This window comes from Vigna angularis, chromosome 7 (assembly GCF_016808095.1).
Source record: "Vigna angularis cultivar LongXiaoDou No.4 chromosome 7, ASM1680809v1, whole genome shotgun sequence".
Taxonomy (NCBI): domain Eukaryota; kingdom Viridiplantae; phylum Streptophyta; class Magnoliopsida; order Fabales; family Fabaceae; genus Vigna; species Vigna angularis.
Window position 1 is genome coordinate 33,950,058 of NC_068976.1, and position 20,016 is coordinate 33,970,073.

General features: G+C 28.6%; 1 protein-coding gene across 2 annotated transcripts; it reads right to left on the bottom strand.

The window, feature by feature from the left end:
- Positions 1–10,003: 10,003 nt before the first annotated feature.
- Positions 10,004–12,169, bottom strand: LOC108337391 (transcription factor bHLH93). Of its 2 annotated transcripts, XM_017573911.2 has the most exons (4): positions 11,490–12,166; positions 11,228–11,386; positions 10,661–10,828; positions 10,004–10,273 (listed from the first exon to the last, which is right to left on the bottom strand). In XM_017573911.2, the coding sequence occupies exons 1-4, from the start codon at positions 12,075–12,077 to the stop codon at positions 10,187–10,189; spliced, it is 1,002 nt and encodes a 333-aa protein (XP_017429400.2). In that variant the 5' UTR covers positions 12,078–12,166; the 3' UTR covers positions 10,004–10,186. The 2 variants fall into 2 exon arrangements, with proteins under 2 accessions (XP_017429400.2, XP_052736774.1); XM_052880814.1 differs by lacking the exons at positions 10,004–10,273; positions 10,661–10,828 and adding an exon at positions 10,846–11,087 and having other exon boundaries at positions 11,171–11,386; positions 11,490–12,169.
- Positions 12,170–20,016: the final 7,847 nt, after the last annotated feature.

The window sequence follows — 20,016 nt, forward strand, 5'->3', positions numbered from 1 at the left end:
ATTAAGTGAGTCAATGAGTCAACCTGTTTAATCCACAAACCCATGTTGTGTCGGGTCAGATTTGAATTTTTTCGACTCGCTAGTAAGTGAATTAAGTTAAATTGACTTACTAAGTGATCAACCTGTGATGAACCAAGCCGGATAATCCATTTTGACAATATTATAACTAATGATATCTTTTGAAAAAATAAAATAAGAATGAGGTTGGAGAATGGCTTTAAAAATAAGGGATACATATATTCTTAATAAATGGTCAACTTAAGCTAAACTACAGTTCATTTAAATCACATGATGGTGTAAATAAAATACTCAAGGTAATATGTAGAAAATCTCCCAATGTATATTATCCATTTACAGACATTAAAATATGACATTAGTAATATATCGTTTGAATTAAATGATAAAATTTAGTTAATAATTTCTTTTATCAAAGATTAACTTTAGCAGAACTACATACGTGCACATGCAATAGATTACTTCAACCACAAGAATAAAAAAAGCTTGAAAGAGATCATTTGATTAATGCAAATGACCAAAAAACTATTATCGGAAAAAGCAAAGCAAGATCACAAATTCCATAACTTGATGCAAAGAAATATTTTATGCACGTATCAAGAGTTGTTAATTTTTATATATATCGATATCTACAATCATCATTTTAAGATAAATAATCCCTAATTTATTAATGGATATTTGTAGCATTCAATTTGCTTTTATGAGAGATTAAGTAAAACCACACATATTTTTAATTTTAAAATAAATTATATTATTTATAATAATATTTGAAAACACGAACTAATTAAAAAGTAATATTTAAATGTTTCTAAACTAGAGAATATGTTGTAAGAGAAGTTGTTATAAAATTATTGAAAACTACGAAGTAATGTGCGGCTTATAAATAAGTCGATCACTTTCGATTTGACAGACTTTATGAAAGAAAATTTTGAGTGGGTCTATTGAAAGTGGCATTAATATTTTAACATTAGGTCTAGGTCAACATCAAAATTGGAACTCTTATGTGTAAAGCAAAATAATTTTGAACCTAACTTTATTAAAATCAAAATGCCACATGTAAAGGGTTTTGTTACCATACTTTTTTCAGTTGTAGTGCATTCCATAATCAGAAAGGTGAACCATTCACCACACAAAGAAAAAAGACCCCTTCGTCTTCAACATGCTTTATATTCTTTAACATACTACATAAATAAAGTACTTACTATTCTTTACAAATTTTAAAAAATAAATCATTTCGTCGTGATAATTCATGCTAAACTAGAGAAAATTAGATTATTATTTTTTATATATTTTAAATTGATTTATTTCTAGTCGACTAGACTTCTAACGTATTTTCTCGATGGTATATACATTTTGATTTTAAAATTTCATATTAATAGATTTTTCAATAAAGATTCCAACAATAAATAGAATAATAGACATGACAAACAATAAATTTTATTAAGATAAACTTTAATCAAGTGCTGATACTATATTAAAAAATGAAGTTTAATCTTAAATCAATTTTATAAAATCGATTTATAAAATAAGATTTTCATCAATTTATATATTCTAAATTAAGTTTATATAATATTTTCAATAAAATTAATCTAACCTGAAATATAAATAAAAATATTGAAAGTGTTTCTTCTTGAACTCCATTAAATTTCTTCGTGCATCCCGTTGACTCGATTTTGCTTTCCGAAACACACTTTATCAAATTGGAAAATGTCTTTCCAGCAGACACTCATTCAACTATTATTCCAGATCAAAATTTTCAGAACCCTTTGCTGAAGTGCAGGAAGAAATCTGATGGGCTGGAAGAAAAAACACCCAAGTCCTTTTTAAAAGGTTTCATGGTCTGCTCTCTGGAACTTAATGGGCCTTCCTGGCCCAAAAGAGTTGTGGGCTATATGGTAGACAAAATTATGATAAACAACTCATATAGTGAGATGTAGCTTTACATGGCTGACCCTTTTAATAAGAAGAAAAAAAAAAGAGAGAGAAAAACCATGATAAAATAATAATAATAGTAGTAATAATAATAATTATAATTAAAATAATAATAATAATAATTTGTACTTCATTTATGAATTTCGTCAATAAAATGTTCATACTTTCCCTAGACAAATTTGATCTTTTTTTAATAGTTGGTATACTTATTTATTCTAAGAATAATGAAGAACAAAATTCTTCTATTATTTCGCTCAAGAAAAAAATTATGGTTTGAGAAACTTTATTTGTTGTTTATATGAAGATTTAAAGTTGATATGTAAGTAGAGATGTGTATGTTGTGAATAAAAGAGTGCGATTAAGGAGTGAACAATTGGGGAAGGATGATGCGAGTAATTACCATAATGGTTACTGTGATTATTTAGATTTTTCATTAGTTATTAAATAGGTATTAACGAGATATTATGTATAAAAAATTTATAAGTTATAATAATACCTTTAGTTATAATAACGAGATATCAGTCAAAATGTTTATAAACATTATCATTTGTGTTAGAGACCATATATATGTTTATAAACAGTTAAGTTTAGAGACATTTAAATAAATAAAAACTTAAGAAAAATATCATATATATTCTTACATATTGAAACACTTAATAAAATAATAATACTTTTATTTTCGCAGTAAATTTATTTTAAAATATTTTTTATTTTAAAATGAATATCATATTATTGATGTTTGATGGATGTTTAGTGAAGAAATTAGGTATTTATGTATCAACATCAAAATTTTAATTCCATATGTATTTTGTTAGTTTTCTTATACCCATATGTACTTTTAGGAAAAAAAAAAGATTATTTTGCTTTTGGAAGATCTAGAAATGTAGTTGGAATCAATGGAATGTAAACAAGGAAGAAAATTGTTTCTTAAAGTTAGTTATTAAAAGTTAGGGTTTGCTGTAAATGAATAATAGTTTGTAGCGGGAGATTGACTTAAAAGTTTTTCATTCAAAACTTAACAAATTCATGAATACTTGCCAATTTTCGAAGGATTAAACAAGTCTCAATCAAGTATTGGATTGTTTTGTTGCAACAACCACTTTAATTTCCTTTTTCATTCAAGAAATTTTTTAAGTTGTTTATTTCTTTTTCAATTACATAATCCTTGTTAATTTAAATGTCAATTTACATTCTCCTCAATTAAATTTACATTTCTTAACCTTTTTTTCTCCATTTTGTTTTTCAAAACATTTACATTGCTACGTCATTTCTTTTACACATGTTCTTTGAACAAAGTGCAGCAACATAAATACAATACAAATACTCCAAACGCCTTTCAACACCAACAGTACAACCACAACACCAAAACACTAAAACACTAGGGTTTGTGAGGTTAACCTCACTATAATAAACCTTTGCAAGTTATTCTAAACCACAAACAACACTTACAACATATACAAAAACATGTACAATTAGTCTATGTAGGCAAGACAATATTCTTCTATATATCCAAACTTTTGTTTTGGTTGCATTATAACCATGTATTCCCAAGTTGTCAAACCTTCATAGGTTTACTCAACACTTCTCTTTCAACCAAACCTAATCCACTAGTTTGTTTAAGATAAATACAACTTAAACATATGGCATGTAGTATATATAGTGGTGATATTACTACTTAACATTGCCCATTGAGTTGAGTGGATATCCTTGAATAATTAACCTAGATACACTATCCCTTTGCAACCTATACACTCTCCAACAACTCAATATATAATTAAAAAGTACACCTATATGTCCCTATAAAATGTAGGCCATGTCTAGTTTTACTCCTTTCCAAAGTCTTTTGTTACTTCTAGATCTGTTAATGTTTTTAAGTCCTTATAATTAATAGTTAATTAAGTATTGAAAATGGGAATTTGAATTAAAATACTTAAGATCAAAGTCACATGATTATATTATTTTTGAAAGCTGAATTTAATTAAATAATACCATTATATATATATATATATATATATATATATATATATATATGTATATATAAGGTAATGACATGTAATTTATTTTAGGAATTTATTTATATTTTTAATATACCATGTGTAAGGGTCTTATGATTTTGGTTAAATAATATTTTTAATTTTAATTCAATAATTTATTTTTGAAAGAAAATTATAACTTAATTAGATATTTATTATTTTAATTTTAAATATATGATGTTTTATTTGGAAATCTAATTTTAAATTATTATAAAATAATATTTTTAATATATAAAAAATAATGATGTTATTTCAAAAGATAAAAAATAATTAGATAATTAAACATGTATTATATTTTTAAATTATTGATCATAATACATTAAACATTATATAAAAAATAATAATATTTATGGTTAACTTCAAATATAACTTTGTTTATAATATATTACATATATTTTTGCTTCTCATTCTTCCTATAAATAGATATAATTTATTATATAATATAAATAAAAATTTACATAATTACCTTCGCTAAATAATATTTTATTAATAAAAAATTATTGATTATATTAGAAAAATAACATTATGTAATTATTTGATAAAATAGAAAAACAATGAGTGCATTACTTATTTGAATTACTAATGTAATTATTATTATAATTTCAAAAAACTTTAATCACCTTAGTTATTTTAATTAATAATTTTCGTTCTCAACTAAGCTAAGTATATGGTAGAAAAATATATAAAAAAAACACTATCTTTTATTAGAAATGTTAAAATACACTTTTAAAGACACTATCTTTTGTTAGTTGAAATTTATTAAAAGTAAAAAAAAAATTAGGCCCTACAACCTATTGAATTATTCTCATGATAATATTTTATCATTTTGAATGACTTTTAATAGAAAATAGTGGTTAGAAATAGTCCCTTAGACTAGTGGCTATAGCATTCCAAAAAACTTTTACAAGGAAACAAACTATATATGAGGAGAGACATTTGTAAAAGCTTAAAATATATCTAAACAATGAATATGATGATAAATAAAGTAAAAAAAGAAATATATACAAAATTAGGATTAGTTGAAATATTTAAAAAAGGAAAACAGATAAGAACAAAGATAATATTTGCTCCTTCTAAGGTGTAAAAGTTCATCCTTTCCCTTCCATTACTACATAAGCTGGAATCAATCTTTAAGACTCAAAGTTTGGATTAACATGTGATTAGAAAATTGTTTTAAAATCCCCTTTAAATATATCTGTCGAAACATATAAAGACTAATATCTGGAGATAAAAACAATCTACTTAATTTTACTTTTTACTTTATATTTATTTATTTATTTATTTATTTGGAGATTAAACTTTAACCACACTGCATTGTCCTTTATTGCACAGGTAGAATATACTTTGACCAGTTTTCATCTTTGCACAGACACATTAATCAGCTTAACGTGCTATGAATTGTTTTTGGCTGCACAAACGTGCTATGTGCAACATGAAAAAGTTTGTCTTAAAATAAAAATTTAAATCAATCATTGAACCATCATCATTACTTCCTCAACTATAATCTATTACTAACCGATTCTTCATTCAAGTATTTTAACTTTGTTCATGCCCAGATGATGTTTTCCCCTCCACAACACAAATTGAATCTAACTTCAAATCATGGTTATGGTGGAAAAATATCTGAGCTTTAACTCTCTCGGTGGCTTTATGTGACACAAATCTTGAGATTACTCGTTTCTGCAAAGTTTGAGACCACTTCGTTGGTCATGTCCGAAAGATTCTCACCAAATATAGTATATGGTTAAAAGATAAGAACCATTTTGCAGAAAGAATCCAACAAAAGAAATGATTGGTTAAGACAGTGATTTACCTGCAGAATAATCATGTTATTATATTCCGTGGATCCAACTATTCCTTTTATTTTACTCCTCGATCAGGCATCTCGTGTTGGAAGTATTCATCTTAACTTTTTTTAGTTCATTGCAGAACGTGAAAATGGAATAACTATGGAGTGGAAATAATATGAAGGTACCCTTCATTACTAAAGACAGATCTAGAGTTAATTAGTACTATAATATGCAATAAGTTTGGTTTTGTTTACGGGTATCATGGACTTGTAAATTCCACTTTGAATCAATTCACATATATGGACGTTGGATTCTGATTTATACTAAAATTGTAACATCTTCAGAAGTAAACATATTATACTAGTGGGATAGTTTGTGTAGGAATTTAACATGAATATCATACTAATACAATAGTTTGTAATATTCAAAAGTTGGTAAAACATAATACATCACAGGAACTCTTAAAGTAATAATATTTGGAAGCTATTGTGTTCCATTATTGGATTTGTATGTCTTCAGTAGTCTGGTTATTGTTCATGTTGAGTATAGCATATGATACAGAAAAGAAGAGATATGCAAAGAAGAAAGCGAAAAGTTATTATTGATCTTGAGATATCAGATATACATGCTAACGTATACATACAATATGAAGATGTTAGAAGGAATAAATTATAGTTAACACAAACAACTTACAAGGGTGAGTTGATGTAAATAAACACATCATGCTACTTCGTGTCCTGGAACAAAAATGCTCCAAACCAAACATGACACTCAACTGTATCATGTTACTGCTCAGAGTCAAAACATTTGTGTTTTCACGCTCCTAGAGGTACATCTGTGATGCTCATTAGTCTAAAGCTAAAATGCTTTCAGACTTACACAATAAACTAGCATTAACGACAAGCTGAGCTTGCCACTGCTTAGCGTTGCATCAAATATCAGCATATCAAAATTATATGATTTTGAAAAATGGAATATGTTTAAATGGTTAAATTGGTATTTCCTTCTTAGTACTTGAGTTACAAACAATTTTTAATGTTAAGGCACATACTAATTGACTCGATTGATTAGATTCTAACTTCCTCAATCAACACAAACTCAAACAAGACAAATCACAGGATAAACATCCAAAACCTAAATTAATAGATCAAACATTCAGCATACAACTTAATAATGCAAAAAAACATTTCAAGATATCTATAACTTAATACTTCCTTTACTTGAGAGACCAATGAACTTGTTCAATAGAATCCCAAACCCCTTTTAAGTTCACATGATGTTCTATCTACACCTAAGAATAACACAAACACAATTAAGGCACACTATTAAAACCACTAATTAGCATAGACTTATTATATAAATAACTAAAAAAATGCATGCAAGTGAAAAAAAACTCACATGCAACAAATAACAGGAAAGACAAAAAAAAAGAGAGCTGAAACTCAACTTCCTTAAGGAAAGAAACTGATTGATCCAAATTAGATAGTTTACCGCAAAAATCAATCTTATGGTCTCTGTTCTTCAATCAAACTAGTAAAGTGGAAGAATCCTAAAAAGAAGTCAAAAACCTCTAAAAAAATAGTTTTGTAAAGAGAATGTATGTTTTAAAATAATAAAACTTTTTCATAACAAAATTATTTACATTAAAACATTTTAATATTAAAATAATCAACTCATTATTTTTAAACCACCGTCACTTCTAAAATGTCATTTTCTAAATCTTTTCAATTATAAAAAAAATTAGTTTTAGTAGAAATTAAAATATAAGGCTATATTAAATCTATTCATAGTGTAAGAATTTTAACAATTCTAAATTTTTTAAAAACTTCGTTCAATATGTGCAATATTGTTTATCATTCATGCATAAGGGAAACAACTAAGTATTCATGCGTTAGGAAGCAGCTAAATGTGGACAAAGAATTCAGTATATCAAAATACCTTTTGGATTCAATTGTTAAACCTAATGGCTTTCAATTATTTAATTACTAAGATTATTAAAATTATCAGGTTTTAGACAAGTTTCAAGATTTTTGTACCATAATTTCAAGTCTTAATCATTTAAGAATATTAATGCTAAATAAAAAATAACAAAATCTTATCATAAGTGTTATATTGCTCAAATACTTTTAAGAGACTAATTGTTTGATCTACCATATAAATAATATTAGATATCCTAATTAACTCTTTGATGTACTCTTAAAGTTTGATTGTGTGTATTTAGAGAAAGTTTCATTATAATGTTTTTCTTTCAAATTGACTCTTTAACAAAATCACATTCAATCTCCTCTCATTACATACTAAATTTTATAAGATATGTTATACGTGTTAGTTAGTTATTCTATTATTTTTGGTAATATTATTTCATTCTTAAAATTTATATCTTTTTCAACCGTAAAAAATAAATTTTCCTGTAATATTTGCTTAAGATTTTATTGAATTATTCTATTATAATTACTAAACCGTATCAATCAAGTCTGTGTCATATCATGAAGACTTGTTGTCAGATGAATATTTTCTTATAATCAATTGAAATTTATATTAATAGTAATATATTTTATTTAATGAAATATATAATAAAATAATAACTATAATTTTCATTTTTTATATATTTATAGAAAATTGTGGTTTTTAAAATTTGGGACCTTCATAGCCCACTGGACTGTGGTGGATCACCACTAGCAGAACCATAGTTATTTATATCTCCCTTTCCAATAAACTTCTTTAAACCTAAAACTTCATTTTCCTTTTCTCTTTTTCAGTATTAATTTCTTAATAATAACACAAATGAACAAATGATTGTGGGTATTTTTTAATGATTGGTGAGCTAAAATGTTATGTCAAGCATTGACAGGAAACTTGTTTTTATTGTTAGATTTACTTGTTTTTTTCATCTATGTATATCTTTTTTTAAAAGTTTTTCATAAATTTTTAGTTTACGAGTATGCGATATATTTTTATCATAGTTAAATGTAATTTTTTATAATTTTTCTTTTTTTAATAAAATCTTCATATATGACAATAATGCTTAACATAATTATTTTCATTTTTTGTGAGATATTTCTTTTTATCGCTATAATTAGTATTTTTTATACTTGTTTCTCTGCTCCAAATTATTTTAGAAAAATAATAGCCATTTTCGAAATTTCTTAATAATGTAATTTTTGTATTATTTAATTATACTTTTAAGAAGCTGAAGAAAATAATTCTCTTAGAAAAATAATTTGCACAATCAAGGGTTGTGATCTTCTGCCCTTTTATCTGAACAGATTTTGTCCCTTCAAATTAATAATTGATATATATATATATATATATATATATATATATATATATATATATATATAATATAAAACTCTTTTACATAAACATTTAATTATAATTCATCTCATTTCCATGGCCTATTAATAATAAAAATAAAGCAATAACAAGGCAATTTTTTTATTAAATATTTATAAAAAGAATACTGACACTACTGGTAAATTAAATTCAATAATAAATGAAAAAGAAAACTTTCTTTAACAATTTGTAGCCACTGTATTTGTAACTGTAACTCAATAATTATCATTGTCATATTCTTTGCTTTTAGGAAATGACATTAAACATAAAACGTCACATCATCTGTAGGAAAATGTCTGTACTTTTCTTTTCATGCTAAAAATGTCTGTACTTTCTATACATAAAATTTTTACTAAGATGGGAAACTGAAAAAGCTTTATTTTGTTACAATTAAGTTTTCTTTAGTAAAGATTCTTTGACACGTATGAATATTTCACGTTTACTTTGATATTATTTTTATTTACTTTTTTTTTAAATAATATGAAAGTTTATATTTTTTTTTGACTATTTTATTTTTATAATCTTTATGAAATAAATATAAAAATGTCTCATGATATCGTTACTTTATTTTTTCTTACTGCTGAAAAAGGAAATATGTGAAAGGAATAGACACAGAAAGCTGGAACTTTACTCTCTTATTAATGTTGCAGTAGCACTTTGACTTGATCCTCCGTTCCAATATCAAGGTGCAATACATAACTTTCATAATTTTATTATTCCCCAGTTTTATATAATCATGCATCCATTATTAGGATTAACTAATTGTTCTTAACCATCTTTAAAATTATATGATTAATATGAGCTTCTATACAGTTTGATCTCTAACTTGTTCTGTCTGTTTGTGTGCCATATTTGACTGTTGTTTTTGTTTAAGGATTAGAGAACAAACAATCACCATGATTCATAGGTGAACATGTTAACATGTTCTTGTTGAAGAAATCAATTATTCTCAGACATTAAGAAAAAAGAAATCCAGCTAACTTGGCTTATAAATTAATGGATCATCATCAGAAACTCAAAAACTCTTCCTACATAGCTAAAGTGCACTCGCTGTGATATTTTGCACTTCTCTAGCTTCTATTCTCACAAACATCTTCCTCCATATCCTGCACTTCTAAATAGTGCTTGTTTTATATCTTCTGAACTCAGAATTTTCTTCTGCTGCAGTTCCTATTGAAAAACAAAAACATTACTCAATTGCTCAACGAAAAAAGAATTCTAACACAAAAACTATATATACAAGCAAGGTTTTTTAGACAGTTTCAAAACCACCACAGAATGCCTTTGATTTTCTCTCTTCAATTCCATCCTTATGGAGGGATATAATTTCTGATAAACTATGGTTCTTTAAGAATGTAAGAATCACAACAAATATTTGTTGGGAAAATATAACCCTTCAAGTAAATTTCAATATCTGAAAGTGATTGTTCTTTAATCTTAGGAAGGTGGTTAGTTCAGAAAAAAATCTCAAGTTCATATCTATTTCAGCTTTAGAATGCACCCAGTAGAAAATAGAGCATGTATTCTCTATTGATTTCAACCCTATATCTGATATACCTCTGAACAAGAAGCTTGCACTGTGAAATCATTGAAACAGCTAATAACACATTGTTGGATCTCCAGGCCTAGTGTTTCCAATGTGTTTACCGTAGACAGCAGCAAGCCTGGCTTCCCAGCACAGCAGATCTCCACCCTTGTATTGGCATTTCTCCTCTCCACATCAAACTGCACAAAATCACCATAGAGATTCTTCAATGATCATATCTATTTTCACTTTAAAGAATCTTGTAGGTTAGTTATGTAATATGATCAAATTAATGTGTATGAGTTGCATATAAGGAGTTATGAGGTGCCTTAGTGTTATTAGAATTCAACTTCCGTCGCTAATACTTGAGAGATATAAGGTTAGCTGGTGAATTTGAGAGTTATAAGATTAGCTTGGTGATTTTGAAAAAAAAAGTGAAAAAAATGTGGATTTAACTCCCTAATTAACAAAATGCTAGCCATTAATATTTATCCATAAAAAAAAATAAAAAATGAGTGCCAGGAAACTTTTACTTTCATAACCTAGTTTGCAAAGCTAAGTCCCCAAAACAAATTTTGAAAACCCCAAATAGAACATACCTTGGGAGAATTTCTTACTAAGATTTCGTTTGGCTTTAAATCCTTGAAAATGGTAGCAGTGTTGGAATCCACCTCTATTTCTTGCTTCAAAGTGTTAATCTTTTCCAAGAGCTCTTTCATATAATCAATAGTGTCTCCAAGAATAGCTGTTCTGTCCATCTGTGAGAAGCATTTTTCCAGCAAGAAAATCAGCACTTATGCTGCATATATGACACAAACATTTGAATACTTGTAATGATAATGACTTATTCTCACTTCATACCTTACTTATCTTTGGGACAATTGATCTTAGCATGGAGAGTCTGTCGTTTAATCTCTTCCTTCTTCTTCTCTCTGCCATTAGGTTCTTGGAAGGTTGCCCCTGAAGCTTCTTTGCTCTAGTCTTTCTTTCCACACAAGAATCTGTGTTGAAAACAGGCATTTCAGGGGAATGGCTTGGCTCCATTTTGCATGTTGCTTGAAGGTCCAAACAATGAAGCTCTTCCCCAAGCAAACCCGGATCTTCTTCTTCCATCAAAGACAATGGATAATCTTCATGAGGAACAAATGAAGGGGTGCTAATATGTGAAGCATCAAGGGTGCTATAAGATGAATCTACAATCTGAGGTGCAGAAAACTCATTAAATAAGGAACTGTAGATTTCATTGAAGGTGTAGTCGAAGTTGTAACTCTGAGGCACTTCTTGCAAAGAGAAAGAATTTGAAGGAAAAGCTTGATAGTTTTGATCAAAACAATCAAAACTCCAAGCATTAGAGAAAAGCTGGTTTTCTTGTGAACACGGATTGGTATCCCATGGTTCTCTTCTTAGAGCCATTGATTCCTCCAAGAAATCATTATCATAAAGTTCCATCTCTCTCTCTCTCTCTCTCTCTCTCTCTCTCTCTCTCTCTCTCTCTCTCTCTCTCTCTCGGTGTGATGGCTAATTGTTTTGGAAATACTGCCTTGAGACAATATAGTACTAAGTTGAAGCATATTTATAAGAGGACAATGAAAAGCTTGTTGCAAATTGCTTATTATATGATATATATTATTCATTTGTACCTATACCCTATGATCAAAATGGAATCCGCTTTTCACATTGCATCTCTCCATAGATCTTCCCCCTCAAATAGAGGGGGGCATTCTTGTCTTTTTCACCGAAATTTCTATAACCAAATTATATATTTTATAGGAATTTGTTGGAAAGTTTGACCCTCAGATCTGTCTGAAACCAAAAGGAATGGTAGTTAACATCATAAACCCTCTCAGGTTCTTTGCATGTTAAAAACTTCACCAAAAAAACCAACCCTTCATCTCTCTCTATTTTCCATCACCTTGAAGAAGATTTCAGAGATGGGTCCTACCCACCAAATGCTTCCAAACTTTGGCTTAGCTCATAAATTCAAATTGGTGGGTGATCCTTTTTTGTTCTTTTCTGATTACTTTCCTATCCAATATATGTGTATATACTTAATAATTGTCCATACTACTAAAATAATGAATCACACACTATCTATCTATCTATATATCTAACTTTCATTTTCCATCACAAAGGGTTAAATATAGGCATATAGAACCTTCATTCTCACCCCCACCTGCAAAATGTAGACCTTTCTGTATCTCTATGACAGTATTCTTATGAAAACGTATATACAATAATAGAAGTGTGAATGCAACCACGTACTATTTTTCAAACGAATCTCTTTGGCTTTTGTATCTGGTTTTTAGCTACTTTACGAATATGAAAATATCATAAGCAATTTTTTGCATACCCTTTTGATTTTTCCTGTCTTCTAATCACTACTGACTTGTTCCCTATATGGAAATTGTTTGCATGTAGGGACTCCCTATTCGTTTTTCTTACACTTTTTGGCTCTATTGCATGATCTTGATCGACGTAATTATTGTTAGATGAAATTCATTATTGTTGTTATTGTCGCTATTGTGATACTAACTTCAAGCATATGCATGTATGAATTTATAACGCATGGTCCACGAACTTGTTCTACTAATAGCTTCTATTTCAGTAACCTATAAGCCTATGATTCGCAACTTGCGAGTAGATTTTTGAAATGGCAACGTAGATTATGTGTATCTATCATACAAGAAAGTGTTCTTGTGAATAGGATTCGTTTGTGGTAATTACACGTATTAGCACGTTATTATGCAGTAGAAAACAGTGTATCCAAATTGGCAAATTGGAATACTTATTAACTCTAATATTTTCTTAAACTCATAAAAGTTGAAATTTGTCGGCCACATTTGTTTGTTTTAAAAATGCTTTCTGAGTAGGAAGGTTGAGCTTCATTCCCATTGTCATCGTGATAATATATAGAATTTTTTCTTCAATTTTAATAATTCTTCATTTTTGTCACTTAAATGCACCCCCACTTAAAATAGTTCTATCCCAATGAGTGTATTTAAAAAAAAAAAACAAGCTTATGAATATGCCAGTTTTAATTGTGAAGAATCTAAGAACATGCTATGATATGTAACAAACAAGCTAGTCTACAAAAAGATATAAAGACAAATTTTCTTAATTTGTAGAATTTGGTTATAAGGTGGTATGGTAGCCTTAGCCTCAGTGCCTTGGTAATATATATATGGGTTTGCTAACACGCGTACGCCTGTTTTTCAGTTGGTATATTTTAGCAATGTGTACCGGATTTTAGTAGACAAAAATACCCTTATATATCATGGATTCTAAGTTTTAAGGTTAAGGATATTTTAATAATTTTCATTCTCAAAACTTAAAAAAAAAAAAAAGAAACCCCCAAACCCTTAGTCACCTCACTCATTCCTCTCAATCCTTTCTCTTTCATCTCTCTCACTCCAACCTTTTCTCTGTCATCCCTACTGTAAACAATTTATCTTTGTAAAGAGTTGAGTCATTGACATATTCACCTTCAGGCAAAGGTTCATTCAAGATCTCTTCAATTTCACCATCTTCATTAACCTCTCTAATTTCATCATCTGCATATGTTGAATCATCATCGCTAAAAAAACCCTCCAGGCCAATTACCAATTCTTTCGGATGTCATTATGCTTGTGAAAACTAGATAAAATTATATACGACAAAAATTATAAAATGAAAACTCATTATAAAATCATTTTTTGTAAGAAATTGTTTAACAACGAGTGTTTCTGATTTTTTCCAGGCCAATTGTCAATTCCTTTGATGTCATTATGCTTGTGAAAATTAGATAAGACAAAAATTATAAAATAAAAAATCATTATAAAATCATTTTTTGTAAAAAATTGTTTAACAACGAGTATTTCTGATTTTTTCCAGCTCAATTACCAATTCCTTTATGCTTGTGAAAATTGGATAAAATTAAATAAGACAAAAATTATAAGATGAAAACTCATTATAAAATCATTTTTTTGTAACATTGTTTAACGACAATTGTTTCTGATTTTTTCAATTGGGGCTACAGTAGGGATGACAGAGAAAAGATTGGAGTGAGAAAGATGAAAGAGAAAGGGTTGAGAGGAATGAGAGAGGTGAGTAAGGGTTTGGGGGGTTTCTTTTTTTTTTTTAGCTTTGAGAATGAAAATTATTAAAATACCCTTAACCTTAAAACTTAGAATCCATGATATATAAAGATATTTTTGTCTACTAAAACACGGTACACATTGCTAAAATGTACCAACTGAAAAACAGGCGTACGCGCGTTAGCAAACCCCATATATATATATATATATATATATATATATATATATATATATATGTATATATATGTATGTATAAACTCTAAAGGATTTGAGTAGTTTACAGGGTCATAACTGCAAGCTTCAAATACTGTTGTAAAAAAATATTTTTAAGAATTGCATATACAACAATATCATTTACCATAAGAAACTAAAGACAAAAAGATTATATGTCAAAGAATGTAACGTTTATTTAAAATGTGCATTTTTTATATTATTTTATCATTCTGTAGTGTACAAGTAATGTACAAAAATTTTTGTGCAAATCTATATATCATATTTGCATTGCAACCCTGTCTTTTTTTTCAGGGATATATGATTTTTTATGATCAAGAATATCTAAGACATATGCACGAAAATGACTATACTAATAAAATAAAGTACAAACTGTGGCCTTTTATATAAAGAAGTTTAGAAATCTTTATTTAATGAAAGTTGTATTCAGTTATCTAATAGGCTGAATTTGTGTATTTATTATTTTTTAAGATATAAATTTTATTATGGTTATTACAGTAATATTGTAAAACTATAAATTGAGTAAACACTATTGGATGGTGTTTATAGCAGAGAAACTAGCAACAACACATTTTGGTGACGAAACTATAAGAGAATGCGATGAATATATATATATATATATATATATATATATATATATATATATATATATATATATATATATATATATATATATATATATATATATATATATATAATTTATGTTCCAATTAATATGAATTTTGACTTTGAAGAATATTTAGTGTAGATACGATCAAAATTCTTTAAAACTAATTAAATAAGAAATAATAATGAAAGTAGAGGATGGCCTCAATTTGTCATTGTTTCATGATTTCGACTTTGAAGCTTGAAAAGGATTAGACACGGAAATCAATAAATAACATCACCCCATTTGTCCAACAGTTCAATAATGATAGAGTACTCAATTACTATTATGTTTTAAACATGAAAAAGATCACAACTAATTTCTTTTCAATTAAATTTTTTCTCCTAAATAGATACCTTAAATAAATAAGTAAATATAACACATTTTGGTCTACATAAATAATGCTGTAAAGTTAATTGAATCTTCGGTTGAAATTTTTGGTTGTATTAGATTATAGAACTATTCAATTCATATGCTTCACATGTTGCTATTATTTCATTGTAAAATGGAATCAGATTATAAGTACTAAGAGATGGTTGTAATACATTTTTCTAAGGTGGATACTTATTTATATCTTTTACATTTGAGTTTGGATTTTGACTAATTGTCTTAAACTTTTGGTGGAAGTAAAGTGAAGTAATGCTTATTACTCTAACTATTTATGATTTGTGGTAGGTCTTATTAAAAATCAATTGTCATTATTATGAGATAATGCATAAATGTATGATTTTGTTCTCTATTTGGAAAGTGGAGAAATTCATGCTACAAACATAAGTGTTACATTTCTCATATTATCTACTTAGTATATATTATTATTAATTAGCGTATGTTTCCAATTTAATTAAAGTTGTTGGTAAGACCATATCAATGCAAATTTAAGTAATATATCCAAAGACTGATACTTTTTTCATTTATAAGTTATTAATTTTGGCATGTCAATTTATGACCTTAATGTGTGATTATTTTCCTTATCATATTTAGTGTAACAAGTAGAAAGATTCATTGGCATGTAGCTATTATGTTACGTTTGATGAAAATCATCATTCCAACAAAAATTGAAAAATGTTGGACAATGTTAATAATACATACCTTTCACATATTAAAAATCATATCAAACTTTAAACATTAATATAATTACATAATGAAGTTGTGTCACTTTTTCGGTATTCATCACCCATATCAGACAAGACAATGAAGCAAATAAAAAAAAAGAGTGAGAGGGTGAATAATGTTTTCCAAAACTTTTTGCAGAGACTGTCTAATGATGTTTCAAAGGATTGCAAAATAAATATATTCTTTAGACGATGTCATAGAAAACAATGAAAACTTTTAATAAAACACAATTTTTATACTGGTTCAATCAAACTTGAGGTACACTTAGTTCTCCATTAAGAACTTTGCCTCTCTAAGATCTCACCGAGTATTCTTACCCTCCTTGTTACAAGTTTTACCTCTAAAGTTTTTTCTCTAATAGGAGAGTTAGAAATCAATATTATTGATGATTAAGAAAAAACATACTTGTTCTATATCATTTGTTTATGTGTAAGATAAAGGTGTGGTGTAGTAAGAGAATTAATTCTAGTACCTTTATATGGAGAAACATTAAAATTACATTTAATTTAGTTATGTTATTTTGGCACAAATCAAAATTATTGGTAAGTTCCATCATTATGTGATGACTCAACTTCGAATGAAAAAGCTCTCGGATGAAGAAGCTAGTGGAAGCAACAATGAGGAGAAAATGAAGTATGTGGTTCAATGGTTTATTGTTTAAGGTGAATATGACAGTTTCTGAAGAGAGGTGAGGTCACTAGAGGAAGAAGGCCAGAGATAGACATAAATGACACTCTAGCCTAAGATGATTCACAAGAAGTAAAGCGTTAAGTGATCTCAATAAAGTAACTCTATTACATTCATGAATACATTTAAAAAAGGTAAGCTCCTCTATTTATAGAAGTAAAGGAGAGAAACTGGTATCTAAAAATGAGAGGGAAAACCTAGTCTAGAAATTGAATTTGAAGAAAAAAAAGAGCATGCAACAAGTGTGACATGCCACATAAGCAAGTCAAACGTCTCACGTGCCATGAGGCACAAATGGAGAGGAGAAACTTTATCTTCCTCTCTAAGCTAGCGCACCAAATTAGGATTTAAACCCTAGAAATGTGTCTCCTCCCACAAAGGCTCAAATCCTTCTAGGCCTAAACTTCCTTCTAGGTTTAAAATGTTAACAAGGCCCAAATATAAGTCTCAAAGAAAATCCTATACTATTTGACCCATAATACAAGACCTAAAAAATAAACCTAATTTAATATTTACAAACACAAAGTCCTAGGTTAGGTCTTCACATCCTCCTTAACCCATGTGAACTTCAACTTGGGCCTAGTATTCTCAAAGGAGGCCCAATCTTTTTGTATCCTCTTAGCCATAGCTCTTGTTCTAGGTCCCTTGACTAGAGGTATGTCATTGTTCCCTCCCTATTGAAAAGGATTTGACCTCAAATATGAAGGGTATGCCTCATCATCAATTCTACTAGCAAAAGGAATCAAGTTAGAGTAATATTAAAGGCGGAATCAACTTCATACCCCTCATGCAGTTCTAGCATATAAGCATTATTGTTCCCTTTTTTAAGAACTTGAAATGGACCATCTCCTCGAGCTCTAAGTTTGGACTTCCTTTGTTTAGGAAATCTATCTTTGCTTAGGTGAAGCCAAAACCAATCCCCTTTTCAAATATGACTTCTCGCCCCCCTCCCCCTATTATTGTACCTAGTATACCTCTCAATTTATTGTTGTATTTGTCTTTCAACCCTTTCATGCATTTTCTTTAAAAACTCATATTTAACTACCTCTTCTTTATGAACAAAGTAAAACAATATGGGAAGTGGTAGTAAATCTACTAGAGTGAGAGGATTAAAACCATAATTAGCCTCACAAGGAGAGATTTTAGTAATCTTATGAACTATCCTATTTTAAGAAAACTTAATATAAGGAATATATTCATCCTAAGATATGTGGTTTCCCTTTAATATTTCCCTTAACATTATAGAGAAAGACCTATTGACAACTTTTGTTTGCTCATCAGTTTGTGGGTGACAAGAAGTAGAGAAGTATAGTTTAGTTCTTAGTCTTAATCAAAGAGTTTTCCAAAAATGAATAAGGAAATTGGAGTCTCTGTCACAAACTAAGCAAGGTATACCATGAAGTCTCACAATATCTCTAAAGAAAAGTCTTCAATGTTGCTTGCATTATCCACTTGGTAGCAAGGTACAAAATGTGTCATTTTACTAAATGACCAACCACCACAAAAATGGAATCATAACCCCTTTGGCTTTCTAGGAGACCTAGAACAAAATCCATGCTAATATCTTCCTAAGGAGTTGAAGCAATTGGCAAAGGGGTACATGAGGCATTGTCCTAGACTTAGATTATAAACATGAGATGCATATATGACAATGTCTTTGGAAATCTTTCCTCATATGTGGCCAAAATAATTTTTTCTTAAGTAAATTAAGGGTCTTCTCTACCCTAAATGGCCCTTAAGTGCCCCCTTATGTGTTTATGGGATTAAAAGCTTTCTATGTGAACGTTGGGAAATGAAATTTTTTTCTTTTTTCAAAAAGTACCCATCATTCACATAAAAGGCTCCTTGAGTTCTTTCTAAATACTCAACATAAGGGGATGAAAACTCAGAATCTTGAGAATACGTTTCAAGAATGTAATAAAATCCAACAACTTGGGCTCCCAATTTTGAAAATAATGTGTTCCTCCTAGACAAGGCATGAACCACCACATCACTTTTACCTTTCTTGTATTTAATCACATAGGAAAATTGTTACAAGAATTCCATCCACTTAGAATATGTTGACCCTTCAAGTATTTAAGTGACTCATGGCCACTTTGAATAACGAACTCTTTGGACACTAGATAGTGTTCCCAAGTTTGAAGAGATCTAACTAAGACATACAACTCTTTTTCATAGGTAGGATAGTTGAGGGAGGCACCATGAAGGTTTTTTTTTACTAAAGTAAACAATTGGGTGACCTCTTTACAATAACAATGCTCCTATGCCTACACCTGATGCATCACATTCTAGCTCAAAGATTTTTGAAAAGTTTGGTAAGGCTAGAATGGGTGCAATGGTGAGTGTTTTCTTAAGTTGCTAGAAAGTAGACTCTTGTTTTTCCCGCAACTAAAAGATACATCTCTTTTGGCCAATTCGTTACAGGTTGAAGCTAGATTAGAGAAATTTGGAACAAAGCTCCTATAAAAACTTGCCACACCATGGAAGCTCCTAACTTCTTCTAAGTTTTAGGAGTGAGCCACTCTTGAATGACCTATATTTTCTTAAGGTCCATATGAACCTCATGCTTATTGACTACATAACCTAAAAATATGGCACTATCTACATACAAGGTACAATTATCTATATTGATAAAAAG

Excerpts from the sequence above, each read along its gene's own strand:
- LOC108337391 (XM_017573911.2), bottom strand. The coding sequence starts at position 12,077 with ATGGAACTTTATGATAATGATTTCTTGGAGGAATCAATGGCTCTAAGA. Across the intron at positions 11,387-11,489 it reads TTGTCCCAAAGATAAGTAAG|ATGGACAGAACAGCTATTCT; the intron begins GTATGAAGTGAG and ends TGCTTCTCACAG. Across the intron at positions 10,829-11,227 it reads TAGTAAGAAATTCTCCCAAG|TTTGATGTGGAGAGGAGAAA; the intron begins GTATGTTCTATT and ends GATTTTGTGCAG.